Raw genomic sequence first — 22,094 nt, forward strand, 5'->3', positions numbered from 1 at the left:
AGACTAAATATATGCCTACATGCAGTGGCGGATCCAGGAATCTTACCCCAAGGGGTCGCAGTGTAAAAGTTCAAATAAAAATTTAGGATGGAAAAACATATTGAAAATGAAATCATAGTACTTTCATTCATAATTCATAATGGAAACAATATTACAAACTATAATTGTCCACGACGAGGTTTCATATTTTGATAACGAAGCATTATAGCTTCATTTTCAATACAAGCAAAAATATCTCTCTCAATATAAACAAGCAAGCTATCACTCAACCATTGATCTCCCATTTTGTTCCTAAGTGGACCCTTAACAATATTCATGACAGAAAATGCTCTCTCCACTGAAGCAGTTGCAACTGGTAAAACTAAAGACAATGTAATGAGCAAATATACATAATTGAATACTTGATGCATCCTTGTCTCCACCATTTTTTTTGCAAGATCACCAATCCCTTCCAATTGAGAGAAATCACTACTGGAACACACATAATGAATATAAATCTCAAGTTGATCTTCAAGTGCCAAACGATCTTCATCCGAAAAGTCTTCAGGATAAAATTGAGCAAGACGAAGTAACTTTAGTTTATCAAAAGCTACAAATGAATCTTTCAGACTCAAACATGCCATACAAATAAGCAACTCGGTATTTACCTCATTAAAGCGATCCTCTAACTCCGTAATTTGCTCATCAATGACATAATAAAGAGCTCCACACGATAATGATGACGATTTGTCTTTATTGGAGCATAACGCCTTGACCTCCTGGAAGTATAAATGCCTCTTCCATGTTAGGAACATCAATATGATGTTTTTCACAAAAAGAAGATACTTCATCAACCAATTCATCGAACCCATTATTCCTCATCCAATATAGCTTTTCCTTGCATGATTTCACTAAAGCCATTGCATTCACAATTTCTTGATCTTTCCTTTGCAATGCTTGTGACAAATCATTTGTGAGTCCCAATATGACTTTCATCAAGAAAAGGTGAAACAAAAACTCAAAAGTAAGTATCACTCTCATTAACGTATTTGCTTCACCCGCACTTTCATTGGGATTATCATCAATAACCATTTGAAGCACATGAACCACGGATGAAAACATAGAAATGATGCTAATCAAGGTACCATAGTGTGAGTTCCATCGTGTGTCACCGGCACGTTTGAGACTTGTTTCTTGATTTAAGCCTCGCCCCGTTATAAGACAATCATTTTCAAAAGCTATCACAAGCTCTTCTTGAAGTTGCCTTCTAAGTGAATCACGCCGCTTACAAGATGCTCCAACATGATTAACCACATTATTAGCTGTTGCAAAAAAAGAGGCAATGTCTATATTATTCTTTGCTACGGTAACAAGAGCTAGTTGAAGTTGATGAGCAAAGCAATGAACATAATATGCACAAGGTTGTTATCTCAATATCTTTGTTTTAAGGCCATTCAACTCACCTCTCATATTGCTAGCACCATCATAACCTTGTCCTCGTAGCTTGGAAATGCTCAAACCGTTGCGAGAAAACAATGTGTCAATAGCATCCTTTAGTGAACTTGAAGTAGTGTCGGTAACATGTTGGATACCCACAAATCTTTCAATTACATGCCCGTTGTCATCCACATAACGCAACACCATAGCCATTTGCTCTTTCAAAGACACATCACGTGCTTCATCCACCAATATTGAAAAGAATCTATCTTTTAGACCATCCATGATAGCATCAAGTGTTTCAAAGGCACATAAATTCACAATTTCTTTTTGAATGGAAGGAGCTAGTAATTTGAGATTCCCCGGAGCATTTTCCATCACAACTTCTCTAACTTTATCATTATTATCTGCAAGGAATTGCAATAACTCCAAGTAATTTCCCCTATTGCTTGAAGTGGCACTTTCATCATGGCCACGAAAAGGAAGACCTTGTCGCAATAAAAACTTAGTGCACTTGATTGAAGCAATCAAGCATGTGCGATAAGCCTTACGAGCTTGGTCAGAGTGTTTGCTCACTGCCGTTTCAATATGTGTAGCTTGATTCATCAAATTTGTAGCAGCTTCTCTAGCCTTATTATGAACACTCACAACCGGTCCAACATGCATCTTAAATCTTTCTCTCCCTTTCTTCCAATTCTTAAATCCATCTCCAGTGAAAGCTTCACTACCCACTTATTCAAAATTGGTTTTAAAGAGATAGCAATAGAGACAAAATGCCGCATCTTTAGATACACTATACTCCAAGTTGAGGGTTTGGGGGCAGCAGCAGCAAGGGAGGAGAGGAGTTGAGGGTTTGGGGGGATTGAGTTAGGGTTAGAGGAAAAGAAATTGGGGCTTTTGATTGTATAGAAGTCGGGTAGGAAGGCTGGGATTGGGGGGGGGACACGGTGGGAATTTTTTTTTTTTTTGTTCGGCCTGGCCCAAAACGACGCCGTTTTGGCCAGGTCATTTAAAAAAATTTCCTGGGCCAAAACGACGCCGTTTTGCCCGTCTGTTTTGAAAAAAAAAAAGTGCGCGCGAGCGCTGCTTCTTCTTCCTCTTCCTGCCGAGTCTTGGTTCAGGATTTTTGTCGAACAGTTGGCGTGCGAGTCCGACCCCGACGACCCCGACGACCCCAGCTCCAAGAGGTCGCATATGGGAGCTTCAAGGTTGTTTCCATGGTTTCCAAGGGGTCGTGCGACCTCGACGACCCCACTGTGGATCCGCCACTGCCTACATGTATATATGGAGCACTTAGAAAACAAAGATTTTTGCACTTAGAAAACAAAGATTTTTTTTGTTATTATAGCAAAACAAACATGACAATCTTATAAGACCTTTTATATATTTCATTGTTTTCCTCGTTTTGACTCCCAAATATGACAATTTTATACAGTACTTACATGCTCCCGCAGAAACCATATATTGTCTCATTTGCATTAATAATGCAGTTCAATACGTGTGGGTGTTGTAAGTATGGATGTCCCTAGTGGCAGTGGGTTGGATAAGCCTTTACTATTCATTGGAGACTTTTTTGTGGGGTAAATAGTTCTCTCTATTTGTTACAACATACTTTGCTTTATGATTGTGTACGATTGTAACTGTTTGTGACTTTTACTTATATATATATATATATATAGAGAGAGAGAGAGAGAGAGAGGATCCCCATTTCTTTATAAAAATGAGAATTAGTTGTGGGTCCACACCACTTCGAACTTTAACGATCTGAATTGTCTATTTTTCAAGTTGTATTTCATAGATCATTCTTGTAAAAAAATTAGATAAATCAGAAATATTTAAGACATCTAATTGGATTCAAATAAATGAACGAATACTTTGTTATATAAGAATCAATTAAATTTGATTTTGATAATTAAATAGGCAAATGGTTTCAGATTGAATTGAATTTTTGCAAGAATGATCTATGAATCGAGACTTATCAAATAGATAGTTCGGATCGTTGAAATTCGATATGAAGTGAATCCCTTCGCATTAAGGGCTTGATATATATGTATGAGTCATATTGTGACTCCAAAAAAAACACACTGAAACAACTTCACTTTTTCTTTACAAACAACATAAAAGATCAACAACAGAAAACGATAATACAAATCTCTCTCCCATCTCTTCATCTACATTATTGTCTTATACGTTTAAGAAAATAAATAGTGTAATACATTGCTCCCGTTTGACTTCAATTTCTAGCAAAGATTTCCTCTCTTTTTGCCTATTTATAACAGTAGGGTTTGTAAATTTTTTATTGTTTGAATTATAAATGTAGATTTTTAATTCCCTTCCTGTAACTTTTGAACAGTATTTGCATGGCTTCGATGAGATAATGCATGCCCTAAACCCTAATGATCTGCACTTCTGGCCATAAACGTCAATTCGCACCTCATCCTGTTGTGGATCTCTCCTTTGAGTTCCTTCCATTCTTCATTAATGGAGTTAATCCAAACTAAATATTCTGGTGCAAATCAGAACCATCAATGGTGGTAATGTCCAAGAGGGATGAGACGAAAACCAAAGATACATATAGGATGAACAAAATAAAGGGGATAAATGTATGAACAATAAAAAGCAGTGATTTTCCCCTTCACGCGATCACCTTTTTTTATATTTTAAGATCTTGAAAGTGACTTCCATTTAGTCTGTTTTTCAAGAGATTCGACTGCCCAAACGTCAATATAGACAAAAGTGGATCCATCCTACGTTTGTTTTTTCCGACATTACCTGCAGTGTCTGGAACTGAATAATTTAAGGCCGTCCTTCTCAAGTGTTACAAGTTGTCACAAAGAACCAAAGAGCTAAAGGAAATTTAATCTTAGCTGTAAATGTAATTGCCTAATATCTTGCTTACTCAAAACATAAAAAGTCACTTTTGCACCTCAAAATTGAAGATTCATGTGTTACGTACATAATTTGGTCTATAAATTCGAAGATTAACATACTTACATTCGCTTGAATATAATTTTGTGAAGATATACAAACCATCATACTATTAAAAGTGGCATTTCTGTTGTAAGAAAGTTCTTATAATCTTAACTGACAAAATATGAAAGTTGCTTAATATTTTGCTTCCTCAAAACTCAAAAGTAACTGTGCAACTCAAAAAAATGAAGATTTGTGTACATAATTTTGGTCTATATATAAAATCTGGAGATACACTTATCTATATTGATGAGAAAACAACTTTGAAAATATACCAAGACAATCTCACAATACTACAATAACATCCCCGTTACAAAGAAGTTCTTCTCATAAGTTTGAAGCTTGCCCAATTTTGTTTTTATTTAAAGCTACAATCCACATTAACTGAAATCGCATGTTGTCCATCTCAACTGCTACAAGTTGGTGTAGAAGTCAATTAAATTTAAAGCTTCAGAACAAATTTTTTGGAAAGCAATGGGAGCTTCAAATTTAGCTGGATAATTCATCTAGAATAATAATAGAATCTTCTCTTGGATTTTATGGTTTAATAAAATTGTGATTTATCTACCTAGAGGTGAAAATAATAAAACAACAAAAATTAAATGACATCGTCCGTTAAATTAGATCAAATGATACGTGATGGTAATTTCTTTGAGTTATAGATCCAAAAGAAGGAGACTAATATTAGATTAAGCATGTTGCGTCCACAAAAGTGACTATTACCTGCTCTGCACAAAAAAAAATAAAAAATAAAAACTGGTGATGACTTTTCCTTCTAATTCACCCATTACCGAAAACAAAGAAAGCACTTGCTTCACATATTGTATAAAGCTATTGCCTATTGCAGAAGGCCAATGACCCAAAGGAATAAAAAAGACAACGATTTGGAGGTCATGTGTTCTGACTTCTCACTATTAAAATAATTCAGAACCAATATATTTCAAAAGTAGAATAAGAGGAAAAATTAACATAAATTAGTAATTGTTATTGACACTTTGAAAAGTTTATTGTCCACGTTTTACTGGTATATTTTTTTTCTTCTAAATATATAAAGTTTATAGTGCAAAATGAGAATTTTGATGCGTCAATAACAATTTTTTTTTTTTTTACAAACTATGTTGAGGAGGATTTGAGCTAAGCCGCAATCAGTTAACCACAATTTAATATCAAGTTTGTTATCTATAAGAGTTAAATCTTAAAAAAAAAAAAATACTTATAAATAGAGGAAAATACTAATATAACGCATTACTAGAGGGCTACCAAAAATTAGTTGTTAAAGAAATAAATAATGACAAAGGTGGGCACGATTTATGTTCCATCCCAAACATAGTAAAGTGAGGAAGATGGGAGGAAGCGAACAAGGAAGAAGAAGGCGTAAACCCTGATATGACCTTGCTTGCCTCATCATGTTCCCTTTCATGTTTATCTCACTTGTTAATTAAGGTTCTAATCTATCGTCATTCCCTTTTCTAATCTTCTCTTTGCTTTTTGTTTTAGTTAATCTAAACCTTAACTTCAGTTCTAAAAAGCATGAGGGGTTTTATTTAATTATTTATTTGGCCAGAAACAAAAACATGAGGCTTTTTTATGTAGATGCTCCTAACTTTTACACATTCTGATACCCAAATGTTCTCAATATTTAAATTCTCAATAATACTGATGGTCTCAGATTAAAAACATTTTGATAAGTGTGTGTGGTCATTATCTATTCGAGTTAGACCGGTTGGTCAGGAATTAGATTGAATGATCTTTCACATGTAAATTGACTGCCTTTTTTGCTTTCGTATTTCCTTTGTTTTTCTGGTGGAGATTGGCAAAGAATGGTGAATCTTATCTTATCTACAATCGTATGTATACTACTCACATACTAAATTCAGTTAAGCTCATTTTTTTAGAAATTGTTATCCAACCTTTTTGTCTATAAATGATAAGATATCTCCTAAATTTGAAATAAATTGATATGTTAATCAATTTATGGCTCGGGAAGATAAAACTGTATTTGTTTTTTTTATTCCGAAGATAAAATTGTATTTGTTAAGATGTATGTAATTTTGTTGGTGGTTTTGGAGGCAAATTCTCTAATGTGGCTACTTATGAAGTGATTGAACGTCTAGTTGTCAAGTTTAAAGTTTTTATTTTTTATTTTTGGGCATTGGCTATGTTTCTTTGCTACTTCATATGTTTGTCACGCCCATGTATATGTCAGTATGATGACTATTAGATCAACCAAGTTAACCTTATTTTGTGTTTTCAATCATTTAAAAACGCTTCCCAAACAAGCCACAAATTATCCATATTTTACACTGAATTTAGATTTATTTATACAAGGTAAATTTTCTAAAGAAAATGTTAGGACAAAGAATATAAATAAAGAAAACAAATAATGAAAATCACTTGTCATTTTATTTTTGGTCATGGCTTTTAAAATTCTCCAATCTGTAGATTCTTATATGGATCTTAAGCGAACCTTAACAACAATCAATGGAAATTCGAATTCCATATTTTGTTGTTTCCCCTTCTAGTAAGATTAGCTTTACAAGTTAAATAAATGTTGCCATTTATATTATAATTAGAGATTAAAAAACCACTTTTCTTGTTTGATTAATTAATCCAGAACCCATATTTGCGTGGAATATGACAGGGTCTGTAAAAACAAAAACAGAAAATAACATGACAGAATGTTTGTTCTACTAATTGGGCGGGTGTAGGGTCATTACCATGGGACTCTTGTGATCTCTACATCCTACAATTGATCAAAGAGTATGTTTGTGTTTCTCTAGAAAACGTTAATATGTCACAAAAGCACTTTAAAGTTTTCTGTCAAACGAAGCAATAAGAATTTTTTTATTAATTTTATTGTAGATTAAGTTATCAACTTAAATAATTTTATGTTACACCGAGACACAAATAATCCTACGAAATGATCAAATTGAAAAATTGTCGCTTGAACGTCCATCTTCTTCCCCTACTGTTTCTCTCCTCCACGTCCCTTTCCTCTCTTCCTCTCTCTCGATCGTTCACTCCCCTTCTCTCATGAGTTTTTTGTTTTTTGTTTTTCTTTTTCGCATATGAAAAAGAAAGAGGGACTTGTTTTGAAAAAAATCATATAAACAGGGTTCATGCGTTTAAGAAGAAAGGAATTCCAATTTTCAAAACCACATAATCTTAATTTTTTGATACTTTGTAATTAACTGGTTTGAATTATAATTTATAAAAGCTGGGATGAAATTAGATATGCAAAGTTAATAAGATTTTGTACAATTGGATATGGTTGGTTTAGATATTCGATGAGGAGATTAGATTTTACAAATAAAAGAGATTCGGAGAATTATTTAAGTTGGTAGCTTAATTTATAAGATTAATCCGGAGGTAATATAAAAAAAATTATAACGCAAGTGATTAAGGAACAAAAACGTCACGATTATAAATTAAAGGAAAACTAATGAAAATGGCTTGAAAACTTTGAGTTTTAATGATAAGGACAAAATAAAGGGTAAAATGAATAGTATCATGATTGACTTTTTAGTGTAAAAATGTGATTTTTCGTTAAAGTGAGTTTTTCGTTAAAGTTCCTTAATTAAAGGTCCCTATAATTAAACACCAACTCGTGGTATAAAAAACACTCCCCACATGATCACATTCTCGCATCCTCACTCCCTTTCTGAATTTCTGTCCCTTCCTCCGCAGCCAAAACTACCAACCTCTCTCTCTCTCTCTCTCTCTCTCTCTCTCTCTCTCTCTCTCTCCCTCCAAGTCTCCATTTTCTCTTCTGCAACAGGGTTTCGTTGAAGAAACAGGATAAAAGACTTAATCTTCTCTTCTTGGTTATTACGTGCGTTGGGGTTTCTAAACTTTTTTCAACGACTTGGGCAGTTGGAAGAAGAAGAAAAAGTGAACAAAATAATCAGAAAGTCGCAGCCTTCGCGTACAAAGTGAGTTTCTTTCGTATAATTCACGGGCTTTGTTTCATCTGCTGTTTGTTTATTCCAGTTAAATCCCTCCAGTTTTGACTTTTTTGGATAGTTTTCTTTCGATTTTATTTTTCAAATTTTCCTATTTCGCAATCAGGTGGTGTCTGGTGATTGTCCCGTTCGCTACGCAATTTCTGACGCTCCTGATTAGACCCCTTCTCTTCTCCTCCTCCATTTATCTGTTCCTCTGAGCTTTCATTTTTCTACAGAGCGACAGAAAAATGGCGGAAAATCCAAAGTTGGTAAGCAAAACTAAATTACACATTTTCTGGGTTTTATTTATTTTTTAATTGGGTTCTCGAAAATTGCTCCTTTTTTTGTATTGTAACTGTTCCGTTGGAGTTCCAAATTTTCAGAAAAGATTTTAATTAGTAATTACAGGGACGCTGTTTCTGAATTCGGGTTTTTGGATTTTGGTGTAGGATTCTGATTCTGGGGAGGTTTATGGATTAGAAGAGAGAATGGGAACCCAGAAAATATCGGTTTCGGATCATATAAACGGGTTTCATTACACCGCCGATAAATCTGACAGCTTCGTCATCGACATGGAAAGCTTCTCCCATGGCGGCACCGATAAAGATGCCACTGCAAATTCTAGAGTCTCGGTAACTTTCTTCTTCCTCCCATTTATTTATTTTTTTCTTCATAAGACTCTGCATTTTCCTGTTCTTTTTTTTCTCTTCGGATTTCTTAAAAGTGGCATTTCTAATAGCTATTCTCCCAATTAATCATGTAGTTCAGAATGTCGTTCGGTTAAAAAAGAAGAAAATTCATGACATTCTTGAAACCGCAATCGTATTTGTTTCTCAAGCAACAGCAAGCATCACATTTGTTTTTTAAACTCTGTTTTTTACCCTTCTTTGATTTCTTTTTCCATTTTAAAATTAAAATTGTTGACAAATTATTTATGTTTGATGATAAAGATGCAGAGAAATCTTTCCCGGAAATGGTCTCAGAGAGGTGGGGAGAAGAAGATAATCTGCAAAGGAGTTTCAAACGACAAAGAAGTTTCATCTACAACGTCCTCACCCGTAGGTAATAATTTTTTTTTTATAAAAGCGATATTCTACTTTAAATTAATTATGTTTGAAATTTGATAAAAAAGATGATTAACTTTCTGTGTGGTGAGAGTGATATAAATTGATGCTGAAATGGCCTTCTGGGGTTGCAAACAGTAAGAACAAAATAAAAAATTGGACATACTTTAGTGTGTGCCATATTTGTGGTAATATTTAATTGTTATCACCAACCTTTACATATTATAATTGTTTCTTTATCATAATTAGTAAACTATATTAAGCACTCCACAACGTACTGTTTATTTGAAATGTCTCTTTACGACTCACATAGTTTGATGCAAGTTTATGTGAGACTCTTTTTAAACTCCTGTGATACTGGAAAGTGGGAAATCAAACTCGAGACGATTGAGTTAGAAACCCCTTGCATTATCGTTAATCATTTGTTAGTGTCCCACCTTAGATAAACTTATGGGTATTTGAAACTTGTAAGTTGGCGATTAGTTAGTGATAAGCATGAACCCACGTCCATAATTCAAACTGGAACCGACTCTAATCAATTTTAAGTGGGGCCCTTGGGTAAGTAAATTTTCAGTTGTGACAGTGAAATGCAACCAGATTTTGGCTAGGTCAACCAGATGGTACAGTTGATGAATTCTTCACTTTGATTGCATTTTTATGGATTGTTTAGAAGTGCTTTAAAATTACTAAAAAACGCTTTTGGTGAAAATATTTTTGGAACTAATCCTTAATAAAAATGCAACCGAATCTTAGAAAAACATTTGAAGTGCTTCTTGCAGAAACACATATTCATTTGCTTATTGCAGGAAACACTTTAATTGCTTTTGGTAAAAGGATTTGCTCAATACCTCCCCCCTTTGTTTTGATTCCCTGTTTGGAGGCATAGGCAGTTATATGCGCCAGCTTTTTGGGAAATCTGACGTTGAAATTCTAGTTAGCAACATGTTCTGTGCACATTTTGGTATGAAATTATTGAGTTGCAGCTACTATTGTAGGGTCTAGCACGCCTGAAAAGTCCCCACTAGCTGTTGGTACCATAGATCAATCGAGCAACCCACACGTTCATCATCAGATCACCGTCACCGCGGCCAACATTAGCACCACCACCGAAGGGAGGTGCGTTGTACGGAGGAATAGTTTCCGGCGCTCTTCCTCTTGGGGCATTGATCCCAAGAGGGTTCTCCTCTTCTTTGCCACCATGTAAGTCTACTGATCTTTTTAAACCCAAAACACTAAACTCCATTAATTCGACTCGGTGACCAGAAGTGATCGTTTTCGATGGCAGGTCAAGCGTTGGAACAATCTTACTCATATACTTCACGCTTTCGATTGCCAAGTACAATGCAGACGAGAACAGTCTTGATTGGCAGCAATGATACAAGTTGTACACCTTCTAGTTGAATTTAAGACACGAAACGATCCATGACGGAAAGGTAGCTAGCTAGTCGAAAAAAGCGGCTTCTTTCGACGAGAGATACGGTTTTTTGGATCGAGAAAAGCTAACAACATTCCATCAGCATGTCTTGGTACAGAAATCGAAAACTCCTTTTTTGAGGCACTATACAAAGTTTTAGAAGTGAAGACAGAGACATACTGCATTGTGACAGGAAGGAATCTTAACTTTTTTTTATGTAGACGAGTGAGATGAAAATACTTGATGTGTTCTTTGTATGTAAAGTGTTTCTTTTCAATAAAACTAATGAAAATGACTTGAAAATTTTAAGTTTTAACAATAAGAAAAAAATAAAGAGTAAAGTAAATAGTATTATAATTGATTTTTTTAGTGTAAAAATATGATTTTTCGTTAATGTGAACAGTATCAGGAACTTTTCGTTAAAATTCCCTTTCTTTCTCTACATAGATTAGTGGGGAGGATCAGAAAGTCAACTCTTTTTTCGGTTCGCCTTCTCATCTTTTGCCTTGTAATTTACTCCACACGTCCCTGTTTGCTTTTCTCTTTCGGCAATCCAACTTCGGGCGGCCGTATTTGTTGTGTGTGGTGGCTTCCAAGTGAGTGGACAAATGGACGGAAACAACGACGAGATTGCTAAGCAAACAGTAATATTAATAATGGCAATTTGGTCTTCATGCATGCGCAGTTGGAGCTTTTACTTTTAAGGAAGTTATATATTTTTGGAGTCCCAGGAGTGCAATGGTGGAATTATATGCTTGGGTTTTTCTGAAAGGCCTTTTCCCTGTGGCATTCAAAACCACATAACATGACATCTCCTGTGCAAACATAAGCAAAAAAATAAAGATAAAACTCCAAAAGGAGAGTGGTTGGTTTTATAGCATTTACAAGTCACGTCATGAGAACGATGGGAAGGTAGAATGTCTCCCAAGTAGTCATATTGGTACCATTGTGGCTAGTGACGGATTTAAGATTCGAACATTGGAGGGTCTTAATGTTAAAGGTCTAAGTCTTTTAATAGAAATAGAGCACGTAAGAAAATTTTAGTGTATTCATTGAGGCATTTTATCGAACATTTGGTTGACTTTGTGTTGCCAACTGAACCATGTTGTGGGCATATCAACAAATATCTACATATGCCGAAGCAACCTCATGAGTGCTATTGAGAGAACTTGTCGGGTGCTCGAACCAAGTGCTGTCAAGATATGCCTAACTTGTATTACATCAAACCCTTGTGGCCACACAAGGAACCGTACCAAACATTTGAAGGATCCTCAGAAGACCTTCACATGAATATTTCTCGGACTCCGGGTGGTCTTGGGACCACCTTGGTCCCAATGTACATCCACCACTGATTGTGGCGATATCTCAAGCTAATCACACACTAATATTTTGGGTAGGGAATACTGCCACAATGCATTCTTAGATGTATATAAGTCATGCCAAGAGAATGATGAGAAGGATATCCCCCAAATCCAGAGTCACAATTGGACTCTGAAAATAGTTTGTGATACGTTTTGCTTTCGGGGACTAAAGATTGAATATTTAAGCAAATGTGGGTTAGGTCAGTTTGTACAATCCACAAAATCTTCCCTTGCAAAGTTGGCAATCAATTCCTACATCACACACGAACCTAAAATACAATCTCACATAAAAAGTTTTAATTCTTTCACCCACCCTATACTACCCTTATGCAGAAAGGAAAATTTTCACCGTTCTCTTTAAAGAGTCTGGTTGTTTTAGGTATCACTTGGTCATCTACGATTGGTAGCAGTTAAAGCTTTTAGTGCTCCCTAATTCCAGTGAGTCATAAATTACAGAGGTCAATTTAGAATTTAAGATGAAGAACCTAACATATGGTGACGATTTACAATGAAATATAAAAAAGAAACCAAATCAACAAGGCATTACATTGGAAAGAAGTAAATGTCTATACTAATAATGACACACTCAAAATCGCTCAAAATATTGCATTCTATGTAATCAGGGTTGTCCAAAACACCCAACACGAAACCCAACCACGCCATGAGTAAACAAAAAGTGTGGCATCTGGGTCGAGCCTCCTGAAGTTGCATGCCATGCACTGGTAAATGTACATGTAAAGTTATAAGGTGATGAAAACCATGAGGATAATTCTGTCTCTATTTCCTGCTAATTCATCAGGATATAATGCAAATGGTGACGGGCTTGTACATTCGAAATGACAACTAGCATTTTTAATTTTGTATCATACGCGTGTGCAAGCTTGATTCAAACCAAAGAAATCTTTTCAGCAGAGAAACTGCATGGCTATACTCGACATTCATGTATTGGTAACACTATATCTATGTTTACGATGTACCACAGGTATATAAAATAAAAGAGGCATGCCATTCAGCATATTCTTACCTCATGTTTTGGTACAACAAATATATTCACGTAAAGGTAACACTATATATGTTTATTTATGTATGTATCAAGGGTATATAATATAAAAGAGGCATGCCATTCAGCATATTTTTACCTCATATTTTGGTTTGCAGACAGTTCGGATGTTACTTCCTTGGTTCAAAATTTCCGTTTCTAGTAGCGTTTTGATATTCTTGGCATAGAGCACTTGTGCTTCCGGTCGTGATAAAGTCTCAATACAACAGCTGCAGTTTCTTCTATTGCTTTTCCTGTTACTTCTGCAATCAACAAAATACGAGCACGATTAACTTAGGCAATGATTACTATATTAATCTTCACATTACCAAATTGATGCCTAAGAGGAAAACCAAAGAAGAACACACTAAAAGAAAACCGATATGTGTAAAGATGTGAAAGTGCAGTATTCTCACCAATTACTGGCCAGACAGGATTCTGTGCAAGAATCCTTCGAGCAAACTCCAGCTCCTGTCTGACATGAACCATCTCGGAATAGTTACTCTTCATTCCTTCACTGAACCCCAGAGTCTTAGCTCTTGCCGTTCTAACTGTTTGCAACACTAGAGGATTGATAGTCAGACCAAAAACCTTTTCCGGGTCAACCTCAAAAAGGGTCTTTGGCAGCTGAACCCCGAACACAATAGGCACATTTGCAACCTTGTAACCTTTTTGCGCAAGATATATTGATAATGGGGTCTTCCCAGTTCGTGAGACCCCGGCAAGAACAATGTCAGCCTTGTGCAAGTTCTGGGGCAATGCCCCATCATCTTGTTTGATTGAAAACTCAATGGCTTCAATCCTACGAAAGTACTCATCAGTGAGACGAAAGCTCCGGCCTGGTGCCCCACGAGGGAGGCCGGAGGGCAAAACGCCCAAATGGGTAGCAATGCCCTCAGTGATTGGACCTAACATATCTGTCGTTGGTATGCCCCAGTGCATGCATGCTTGCCGGGCAGAGTCTGCCATTGACGGGTCAGCTAAAGTGTACACAAGCATAGCACCTTCTTTTGCAGCTTGCTTTACAATCTCCATCAACCTCTCTACATCATCAATCTGAAAGATTTCACAACACCCCATTTTGCATTCTAAATTACAATCAACACAGGGCAGTATCAAGGATTACAAAATTAGAAATTCAGATTAAGTACTGATTTGGTCTACTTTCATTTCACTTAAGCCACAAACATCATAGTAGAAGAGATTATAAACTTATTAGAAAATTTAGATTAAGTACTAATTTGAGCTACTTTTTCACTTGAGCTACAAAAATTATAACACCAAAGATTATAAATTTGTGATAAAATTTGGATCAAGTACTAATTGAAAGATTGCCACCTCAAGTCCTAGTCAGCAGTTTTCATAGTCAAAACTGTTTACCTTGATTAGTGGTGATCTAATATATAAATACTACTGTGCAGAAAATCATTATTATTCAGTTTCTCCTTACTAATTAATTTGTGGGTGTTTTTTTTTTTTTTTTCATTTAAGCTACAAACGTTATATTAATTTTGATCAATTCAGTTTCAGAATGTCATCGATTATCTAATCGCTATGCCGTCCATATCTGATCGCTCTACAATTGATATTTAATTTTGATCAATTCAGCAATCGGGTTTTGATGTTTGATCATTTTAGCCAATTTCCCAAGATTATAAAGCAACGAACTTTACCCCAGAAAACAAATGGGTATTGACGGCGCAGGCCCGATCGACCAAGCAATGCTCGAACTGCCCCAACGCGGCGTTGACAGAGTGCTCCACCGTCCATCCAGTTCCGTCAGAAACCATGTATATCGACTTCCCCGCCGTCATCTCCGCGTCATCGCCACTGCCGTCGCTTCCCGATGAAGTACTATCATGAGGATCTAGCGATACGCCGTCGCTGGGATGCAGCGGAGGGTTCGGCTCCAGAAATTGGGTCCTCTGTCCCGCGCGGTCCAATTTCCGACCCGAGCGTATGGCCCGTGCCCGGGACCATCGTGCCAGCTGAGGGCTGCCCTTGATTTTCCGGGCATGTGGGTCGGAACCGGGTTCGGGTACGGAGGAGGAGGCGGCGATCAGAGGTTTGGGGATTGGCTGCGGGTTTGCATGACTGGTTCTGCGCACGGGAGGGAGGTTCGGGAAGTTGAAGGTGGAAGAAGCATTCATTATTTTATTTTATTATTATTTAGTTCTATTTTCCATTTTTTGGATCTTTATTTTTGCCTGAGATTTTTTCTTGTTGTCGGGTTTGGGTTTGGGCCTGGTGGGCCTAAGCAGCCTATTAAGCAGGCCTCTTCTTTTTGCACACCTTAGGAATGAAAATAATTTTCAAGCACAAATATACCCATGATGACCAAATTGATGGAAAAAATAAATAAAATGAGAGTGACCAACGATGAAACTAAGTGTCACTCTCATTTTTTAATATGATTGTCACATTGTCACATAGTGTTATCAGTTGACTTATGTTACAAACCGTGTGTATAACTTTGTTAATATTATATTTAGATTTATGACAGATAAAGATTAATACCACGTAACAATGTAACTCGGGCATTAAAAAATTATCGTATAACACCAAAAATGCATTTAGTCAACATGAATAGCACTCAGGAACTCCCACACTCAATGAACCTCCTGGTAGTTGTTAAATATAAACAAAAGAGGACCCAGAAAGAAGATGGATTATCACATCCTAACAAGTTGTTTATTTTCAACTTAACTTCTTAATTAGAAATTTGGAATCTTCTTTTGATTTTGTTTTTCTTTTATTATCTTAAGAACTTCAAGTATTCTTGTGGATACTTTAATCCGACAGAGAGAGGACAACACAATTGCATGTACAAAAGTTAAAATGTATGAAATTACAGTTTGTCTATAATGTGTTGAAATATTTCACATCGACCATATATTAGAGAAAAAAATGTTTAACTATTATAACTTCATTCTAACTAATACCGATGTCTTTTGTGATAAAACTCCACACTTAACGGATTATGCAGGTGATAATTAATAAGTTGAGGATAATATCAATATTGTTGGAAGTGGACATTCAACTCGTCTCTCTGATAATTCAATAGAATGTCACGGATAATTTAAGCCTTTTTAAAGAGTGAGATGATGAGAAACGAAAAGGGTAACTAGGACGGTTAAGGGCTAGTTTGGTATTGATGTGCTTTGAAAAAAAAACTACTTCTGCTGTGCTGTGAGAATAAGCAGCTGTGAAATAAAGCAACAAAGTGTTTGGTAAACTTTTTTGTAAAAGTGCTTTTGAAAAAAAAAACAGTATTATAGTGTTTGGTAAACTTTTATGTAAAACAGATGTGAAAAAAAACCGGTTTTTCAAAGCTGGATTTTGCAACTTCTTGTTTTTGGCTTTTTTTCACCCAAAATTGCGAAAAAAAGCTGAAGCTGAATGTTTACCAAACACAAAAACAGCTCCCAGCTTTTTTTATATTAGTTTTTTTTCAGAATCACCTCAGTACCAAACCAAGCCTAAGTTTCAACACTCTGATCAAGTCACAATATGCAGAAAGGGGAGCATAAATAATCCAATAATGTAGGGTGTAGCCACATGATATAAAGGCCCTAGGATCTCATATATAGCGGCAGGGGTCGTGTGACGATATTTTTTTTTACATGATATATTTATATTAAGAGAATTGAAAAATAAATTGTTATTTTATTTTTATAAGAAATAAATTGTTATTAAACTCGTTACTAACTAACGAGATTCAAACTTAATATCTCACTTATATATATATAAATATTTTAATATTAAACTTGCAACTAATGAGATTTAAACTTAAAAAGTCCGTAAATGTATAAAAAATACTATTAGATTATAATATTGTGTGTGACGTGACAACATGTTAACATCGAGTGTAAAATTGAAAAGACCGGCGCACATTGGGCCTCGTAATAAGAGCAAATCCACCCCAAAACCAACTCCCCAGCACCCAGCCAAAAAAATAGGCCAGCCCCCTGTTTTTTTGCTCCAGCCCGTTACATTGCCTAGCACCCAGCCCATGCCAGGCAACAGCCCAGCACATTTTGGACTGACCCAGAAGCCGGCCTGTTTCTCAGGCGCGTGCAACACAAGCGCGCAAGGCGCGAGTGGGTTTCAGGGAAACCTGAAAAGGTGTCAGCCCACTTGGGCTCAGCGACGTGGCTTCACGATAGCCGTTGGATTTCCAACGGCTAGTTTTTCTAGACCGTTAGATTTCCAACAATAAAAAAAATTTAAATTTTACTTTTAAACTGGACCGTTCGATCAAAGATCAACGGTCCAGATTAATTAACTTAATTAAAATTTATTAAAAAATACAGAAAAATTATTAAAAATACAGAAAATTTTAAAAAAAAATTATTTTTTTCTTTCTATAGTTTATTTGATGAGTTTATGTAATTTTATTTTAGTGTGTTTTTTTTTTAAGTTTATTTGATGAGTATGTAATTTTATTTCAGTGTGTTTTTTTTTTAAGTTTATTTGAAATTTTATCCAAAATTGGTTAAAAATCATATCCGAAATAAATTTAAAAAAAAAAAACATACCAAATAAATGCGCTGGGTGCCAGTGCATTTTTTTAGGGGTGGAGATGCTTTGGTCTGTTACTGTTCACTAGGGTCTATTACTGTTCACTTGAGTGGATAAATGCGCTGGGTGCTGGCACAAAGTCCCTAGGGGTGGACTTGCTCTAAAAACATGAAGATAGTACGTATCAAATCTTAATAAAAGAACTTCCACTAATTAAATGATATGACATGACATGACATAATATATGCACAATCCATTTCATATCTTCCTCTCTTTTTTTATGGTCGAACAGTTTATTGATTGATTTTTATATTTAATCATAAGTGAAAATAGCATTAGGTGGTTAAGAGTACGAAACTATGACATCAATCATGTCATCTAAATATACATAAGGATTTGCCTCTTTGAGAGAAATGATAAGCACGCTATCTTAAAGTGAAATTTTTTATGGGTTTTTTACATACTTTTTTATAATATTGGTATAAAAATTATGTCAAAAAATGAGGTGATGGATAATCTTATTTTTTAGAAAGTCTTTTTAGCATTTCTCTTGCTGATAAATGATTACTTCGTATGACTTTTTGAAGTCTACAAAGCAATCATTGATATATGTTAGAGGAAAGGGATACTCTCCAGATCTCTTCTTTCTAATCCACCAAATTATAGAATCAGTGTCGTTGAAATTTCATCCAACGGTTGAAGTTATTATAACTTTTAAAGTAGGTTCTTGTTTATAGATCATTAGATCAAATTTTAACGGCACAGATTCCCTAATTTGATGGATTAAGAGGAATGGAACCAGAGTCCCAGTGGCGAAGCTACATAGGGACAAGGGGTGGTTGTTGCCCCTCTACTCGCCGGAAAACAAGCCCAGGAACGGCTCTTTGGTTCGGTCGGAAATTGGAAAGTGTGGTGGCTTTCTGGCGTTTGTTGCTGTACAGCGCCCCTGCGCGCTGCAAGATTTGCTTTTATAAAAAAAAATTATTAACTAAAACGACACAGTTTTACAACTTCATTAAAAAACAATAATAAAATATTGTGTGTACCACTGGTTCCCATTAGCCATCATCCCTTTCAATTTCCCATCTCTCACTCACACTTTACCAAACACAACAAATCCCCCAATTCCTATCTTCCATTTCAATCACCACCAGTCACGTCATCCTACCCAATTTTATGTAAATTTTTTATTTTCTAAATTTATATATTATTTCAAACCCTAATTAATTATTCAATACAAATTTTTCTATAATTAGTATAGAATCATATTATAATACATTAATATGGTTATTGATTATTGATTGATTAATTGAATTATTGAATAATGTATACAATTATTCATATTGATTAGTTGAATTGATTTTTTGTTTATTAAATAATTTGTATAATTATTAGTATTGATTAATTGAATTGTTGTATTGATTAGTTATTAGTCATATCACTACAGTTTAAGAGTCTAAGATTTTTTTTTTCCATGATAAAGTTAAGTAATGCAATGATACTATAAAAAAAACAGTTCTTAAAATCCTCCTTCAAATATTCCGGGTAGTTCACAACAAAGTGAGCCTATTGAGTTGGATGAATTATTGGCTAATCTTCCTGCAGACATTGGACATAGACGTCAAATGCTTTCTTATTCACCTAATTATCGCGAAGCAATTCGTAGACACTCTTCAAAATGATTATTGTCAACCTAAAGATCACATCATTGCCAAAAAAAACTAGCAACAATTGATGTTTTATTACGGTCAGGATCAATGGTTAAATGATAGCATGATTGTTTACATTGAGATACATGTATTTGCTTTTATTGACAATAATCTATTATGCACGTTTTCATGACATGAAACCTTACCAGCAACAATTGTAATTTGGTTGTTGCCCTTTTTTTTAACTTTGCACTTTTTAAGTTCGCCCCTCCCATCGGCAATTCCTGGCTTCGCCACTGCGGATTCCTATGTTAGGCTATTGATTTTGGATTTGAGAAAATATACTTCACACGCAAGAAGTAAATGATGTCAAAGTAAATATATATCCTAGCCAAAAAAAAAAAAGTAAATTTATATCTTAGCCAAAAAAAAAAAGTAAATTTATATCTACTTTAAGAATAAAAATAAATAAATTTTACCAAATAAACACTAAGAAAATAAATGTGTTTATTTATTTTATGCATTAAAACTTGTTAGGTAATAATATTTTATTTATGAAGAAAGTTTAAAGTTGGGTTTTACTATAAAACAAATTAATAATATGAATAGTAATTCAATTTATTTATAAGCTCATACAAAATTTCTTATCTTATTAATATGAGATTTATTCTTAACAAGTTCCGTGCTCATAGAATTAGAAGTGCATCGAAGGTGGGAAGATACGTTGGGCAGGTTGCAATGCCAACCAACCCTAGTCGCACCTCAAAAATTTGTTTTATTCATTCAAGCATAACTCAATCCTACCCTAGGCCATCAAGTATTTTATGAACTCGAGTTGTCCAAGATGAACTTGAATTGGGCATGTGAATTGGTACAAGCTGTTTTGCAACAAAATCTCCTGCGTTGTTCTCAATTTTCATTCATAAATTTGCACAATTCAATAATTAAATTGAAATTTTAAATTTAAGATTTTCCATAAACAGAGTTGATCGAGACAAACATTGCCCTCAGATCTAGAATGTAACTCAAAATTATTCGAATTTATTTTGAGTTTATATTCGGGGTTGGGTTTTTGTGCTTCATATTACTCACTAAACCGAACTCAAGATTTGGATTTTGTTTTGTCTATCTAGATCTAGCAGATATGGGTTGAATCAGATTTATAAATTTCTTTAAACATGAGCATTAAAAAAATAAGAGAGATCATAAAAGATGACATCGAAATATCCAACAATGTTGATAAAAGAAATCATTTTATCATCAGCTTACCGACCTTTAGCCCTTGTTATTTTAATCATCAAACCTTCCACTCATTAGATACTATTATATGTCTCATGACGAAGATATTCAATAGGGGTGTGCTATCTATACATCAATTTTTACTTCTCACACATCATTTGTTAATTTATGTTCGTTGATCTTCTTCAATTCATTCGATCTAATGGCCGAAAATTAAAAAGTGTGGGAGAAGTAAAAAGAGGTGTATGTATATCACCTTCCTATTCAATAATATGTGTTTTTGAAACACTACTCCTGCTACAGTTTCATTCTTCATACATGTATGTCGGCCTCTTTTAGACTGAAAATCAAAAGACTTGCATTCGACAACTCAACCTTCGACCATTAACTACAACCAAAGGTGTTTGTTGTGGAGGTCCATCACATGCTTCCTGTATTAATTTTACGGGTGGCAATTTCAACTTTCAATATTTAATTTAATTCTTGGACCATGGTTCACAGAAGATACTTGTTTATAGAGGTCAAGTGTTTTTGTGAATGGTACCTACGAATTGTTAAGAATGAATCTCACGTTGATGAGAAGATGGGTCTTGCATGTGATTATAAGTAGTTGAGATATTCAACAGATTGTTAATTGATTTTATGGTGGAACCTCAACCTTCTTCATGGTGAAGTCGAATGGCCACCACACGTGTTCCACGCCACCTTAATTGTGTTGTTACATGTTAAGCTTGAAAATTCATCACACATTAGGGGTCGTGTTTAGAATGAGTCTCACATTAATTAGAGGATGGACCTTACATGATCTTATAAGTAGTTGTGCTATTCTCTACACTGCCAATTAATTTTATGATTGATACTCAACTTTATTCACGAATGATATATAATCAAGGAAGTCTATTGAAATTTTATTTTCAGTTAATTTAATTTTGGTATTCTACAGTTTAACTAATTAACTTGCTTAGAGATTGCATGCATGCGTATATCTGCAAATAAATGTATACTCCCAGGGAAAAGCGAACAAATCTGAGATATATCGAAAGCAGAGCAAGATTTTTCTGCCTCAAATGTTTGGTTTTCCCTCACAAGTTAACACAGAAACGTGCCCTAGCTCTTAGCCATAATATATATTTGTGGAAATATGACAGGAATTTAAATGTCACCATCGATATATAATCTATAATCTCTATAGATACCGAATGGAAGGACGTTAGAGAATTGCTTTTATTATTAATGATTGAGCTAATCTGATCATGTCCTTTTCGATCCATATCAAATAAAGCACAGCACATGCATGACCAAATAGAAAAAGCAGACGGAAGTATGTAAAACGGGCTTGTGACTCGAGGTTCCTCCACGTATTTGCCGACATGCATTCTAGATGTTACAGTTAAATTCGGTTAGGTCCGTCAGATTCTAATCACGTGCCTTGTTGATCCCCATTTTATTACAGGATTTTATCTCCGTGTGTAATGTT

The 22,094-nt window shown here is 35.0% G+C and overlaps 3 protein-coding genes across 7 annotated transcripts; 1 reads left to right on the plus strand and 2 right to left on the minus strand.

Annotated features, from left to right (window-relative positions):
• Window positions 1-732: 732 nt before the first annotated feature.
• On the minus strand, window positions 733-2,082 carry LOC114827487 (uncharacterized). The gene is made up of 2 exons (XM_029109324.2): window positions 1,443-2,082; window positions 733-1,301 (listed from the first exon to the last, which is right to left on the minus strand). The coding sequence occupies exons 1-2, from the start codon at window positions 2,080-2,082 to the stop codon at window positions 733-735; spliced, it is 1,209 nt and encodes a 402-aa protein (XP_028965157.2).
• A 5,937-nt stretch (window positions 2,083-8,019) lies between these two features.
• Window positions 8,020-11,111, plus strand: LOC103412517 (uncharacterized). Of its 4 annotated transcripts, none has more exons than XM_029110463.2 (6): window positions 8,020-8,318; window positions 8,455-8,599; window positions 8,780-8,962; window positions 9,281-9,392; window positions 10,390-10,594; window positions 10,680-11,111. In XM_029110463.2, exons 2-6 carry the CDS (start codon window positions 8,579-8,581, stop codon window positions 10,768-10,770), a joined length of 612 nt encoding a protein of 203 aa, XP_028966296.1. In that variant the 5' UTR covers window positions 8,020-8,318; window positions 8,455-8,578; the 3' UTR covers window positions 10,771-11,111. The 4 variants fall into 4 exon arrangements, with proteins under 4 accessions (XP_028966296.1, XP_028966294.1, XP_028966295.1 ...); XM_029110461.2 differs by having other exon boundaries at window positions 8,021-8,318; window positions 10,378-10,594; XM_029110462.2 differs by having other exon boundaries at window positions 8,028-8,318; window positions 8,410-8,599; window positions 10,378-10,594.
• A 1,508-nt stretch (window positions 11,112-12,619) lies between these two features.
• LOC103412519 (probable pyruvate, phosphate dikinase regulatory protein, chloroplastic) lies at window positions 12,620-15,389 on the minus strand. Of its 2 annotated transcripts, XR_011571861.1 has the most exons (4): window positions 14,882-15,389; window positions 13,625-14,264; window positions 13,309-13,471; window positions 12,620-12,888 (listed from the first exon to the last, which is right to left on the minus strand). XR_011571861.1 is itself a non-coding variant. In XM_070805819.1 (3 exons), the coding sequence occupies exons 1-3, from the start codon at window positions 15,356-15,358 to the stop codon at window positions 13,368-13,370; spliced, it is 1,221 nt and encodes a 406-aa protein (XP_070661920.1). In that variant the 5' UTR covers window positions 15,359-15,389; the 3' UTR covers window positions 13,055-13,367. The 2 variants fall into 2 exon arrangements, 1 of the variants encoding a protein (XP_070661920.1); XM_070805819.1 differs by lacking the exon at window positions 12,620-12,888 and having other exon boundaries at window positions 13,055-13,471.
• Between the last annotated feature and the right edge of the window lie 6,705 nt (window positions 15,390-22,094).

This window comes from Malus domestica, chromosome 10, assembly GCF_042453785.1.
Source record: "Malus domestica chromosome 10, GDT2T_hap1".
Lineage (NCBI taxonomy): Eukaryota > Viridiplantae > Streptophyta > Magnoliopsida > Rosales > Rosaceae > Malus > Malus domestica.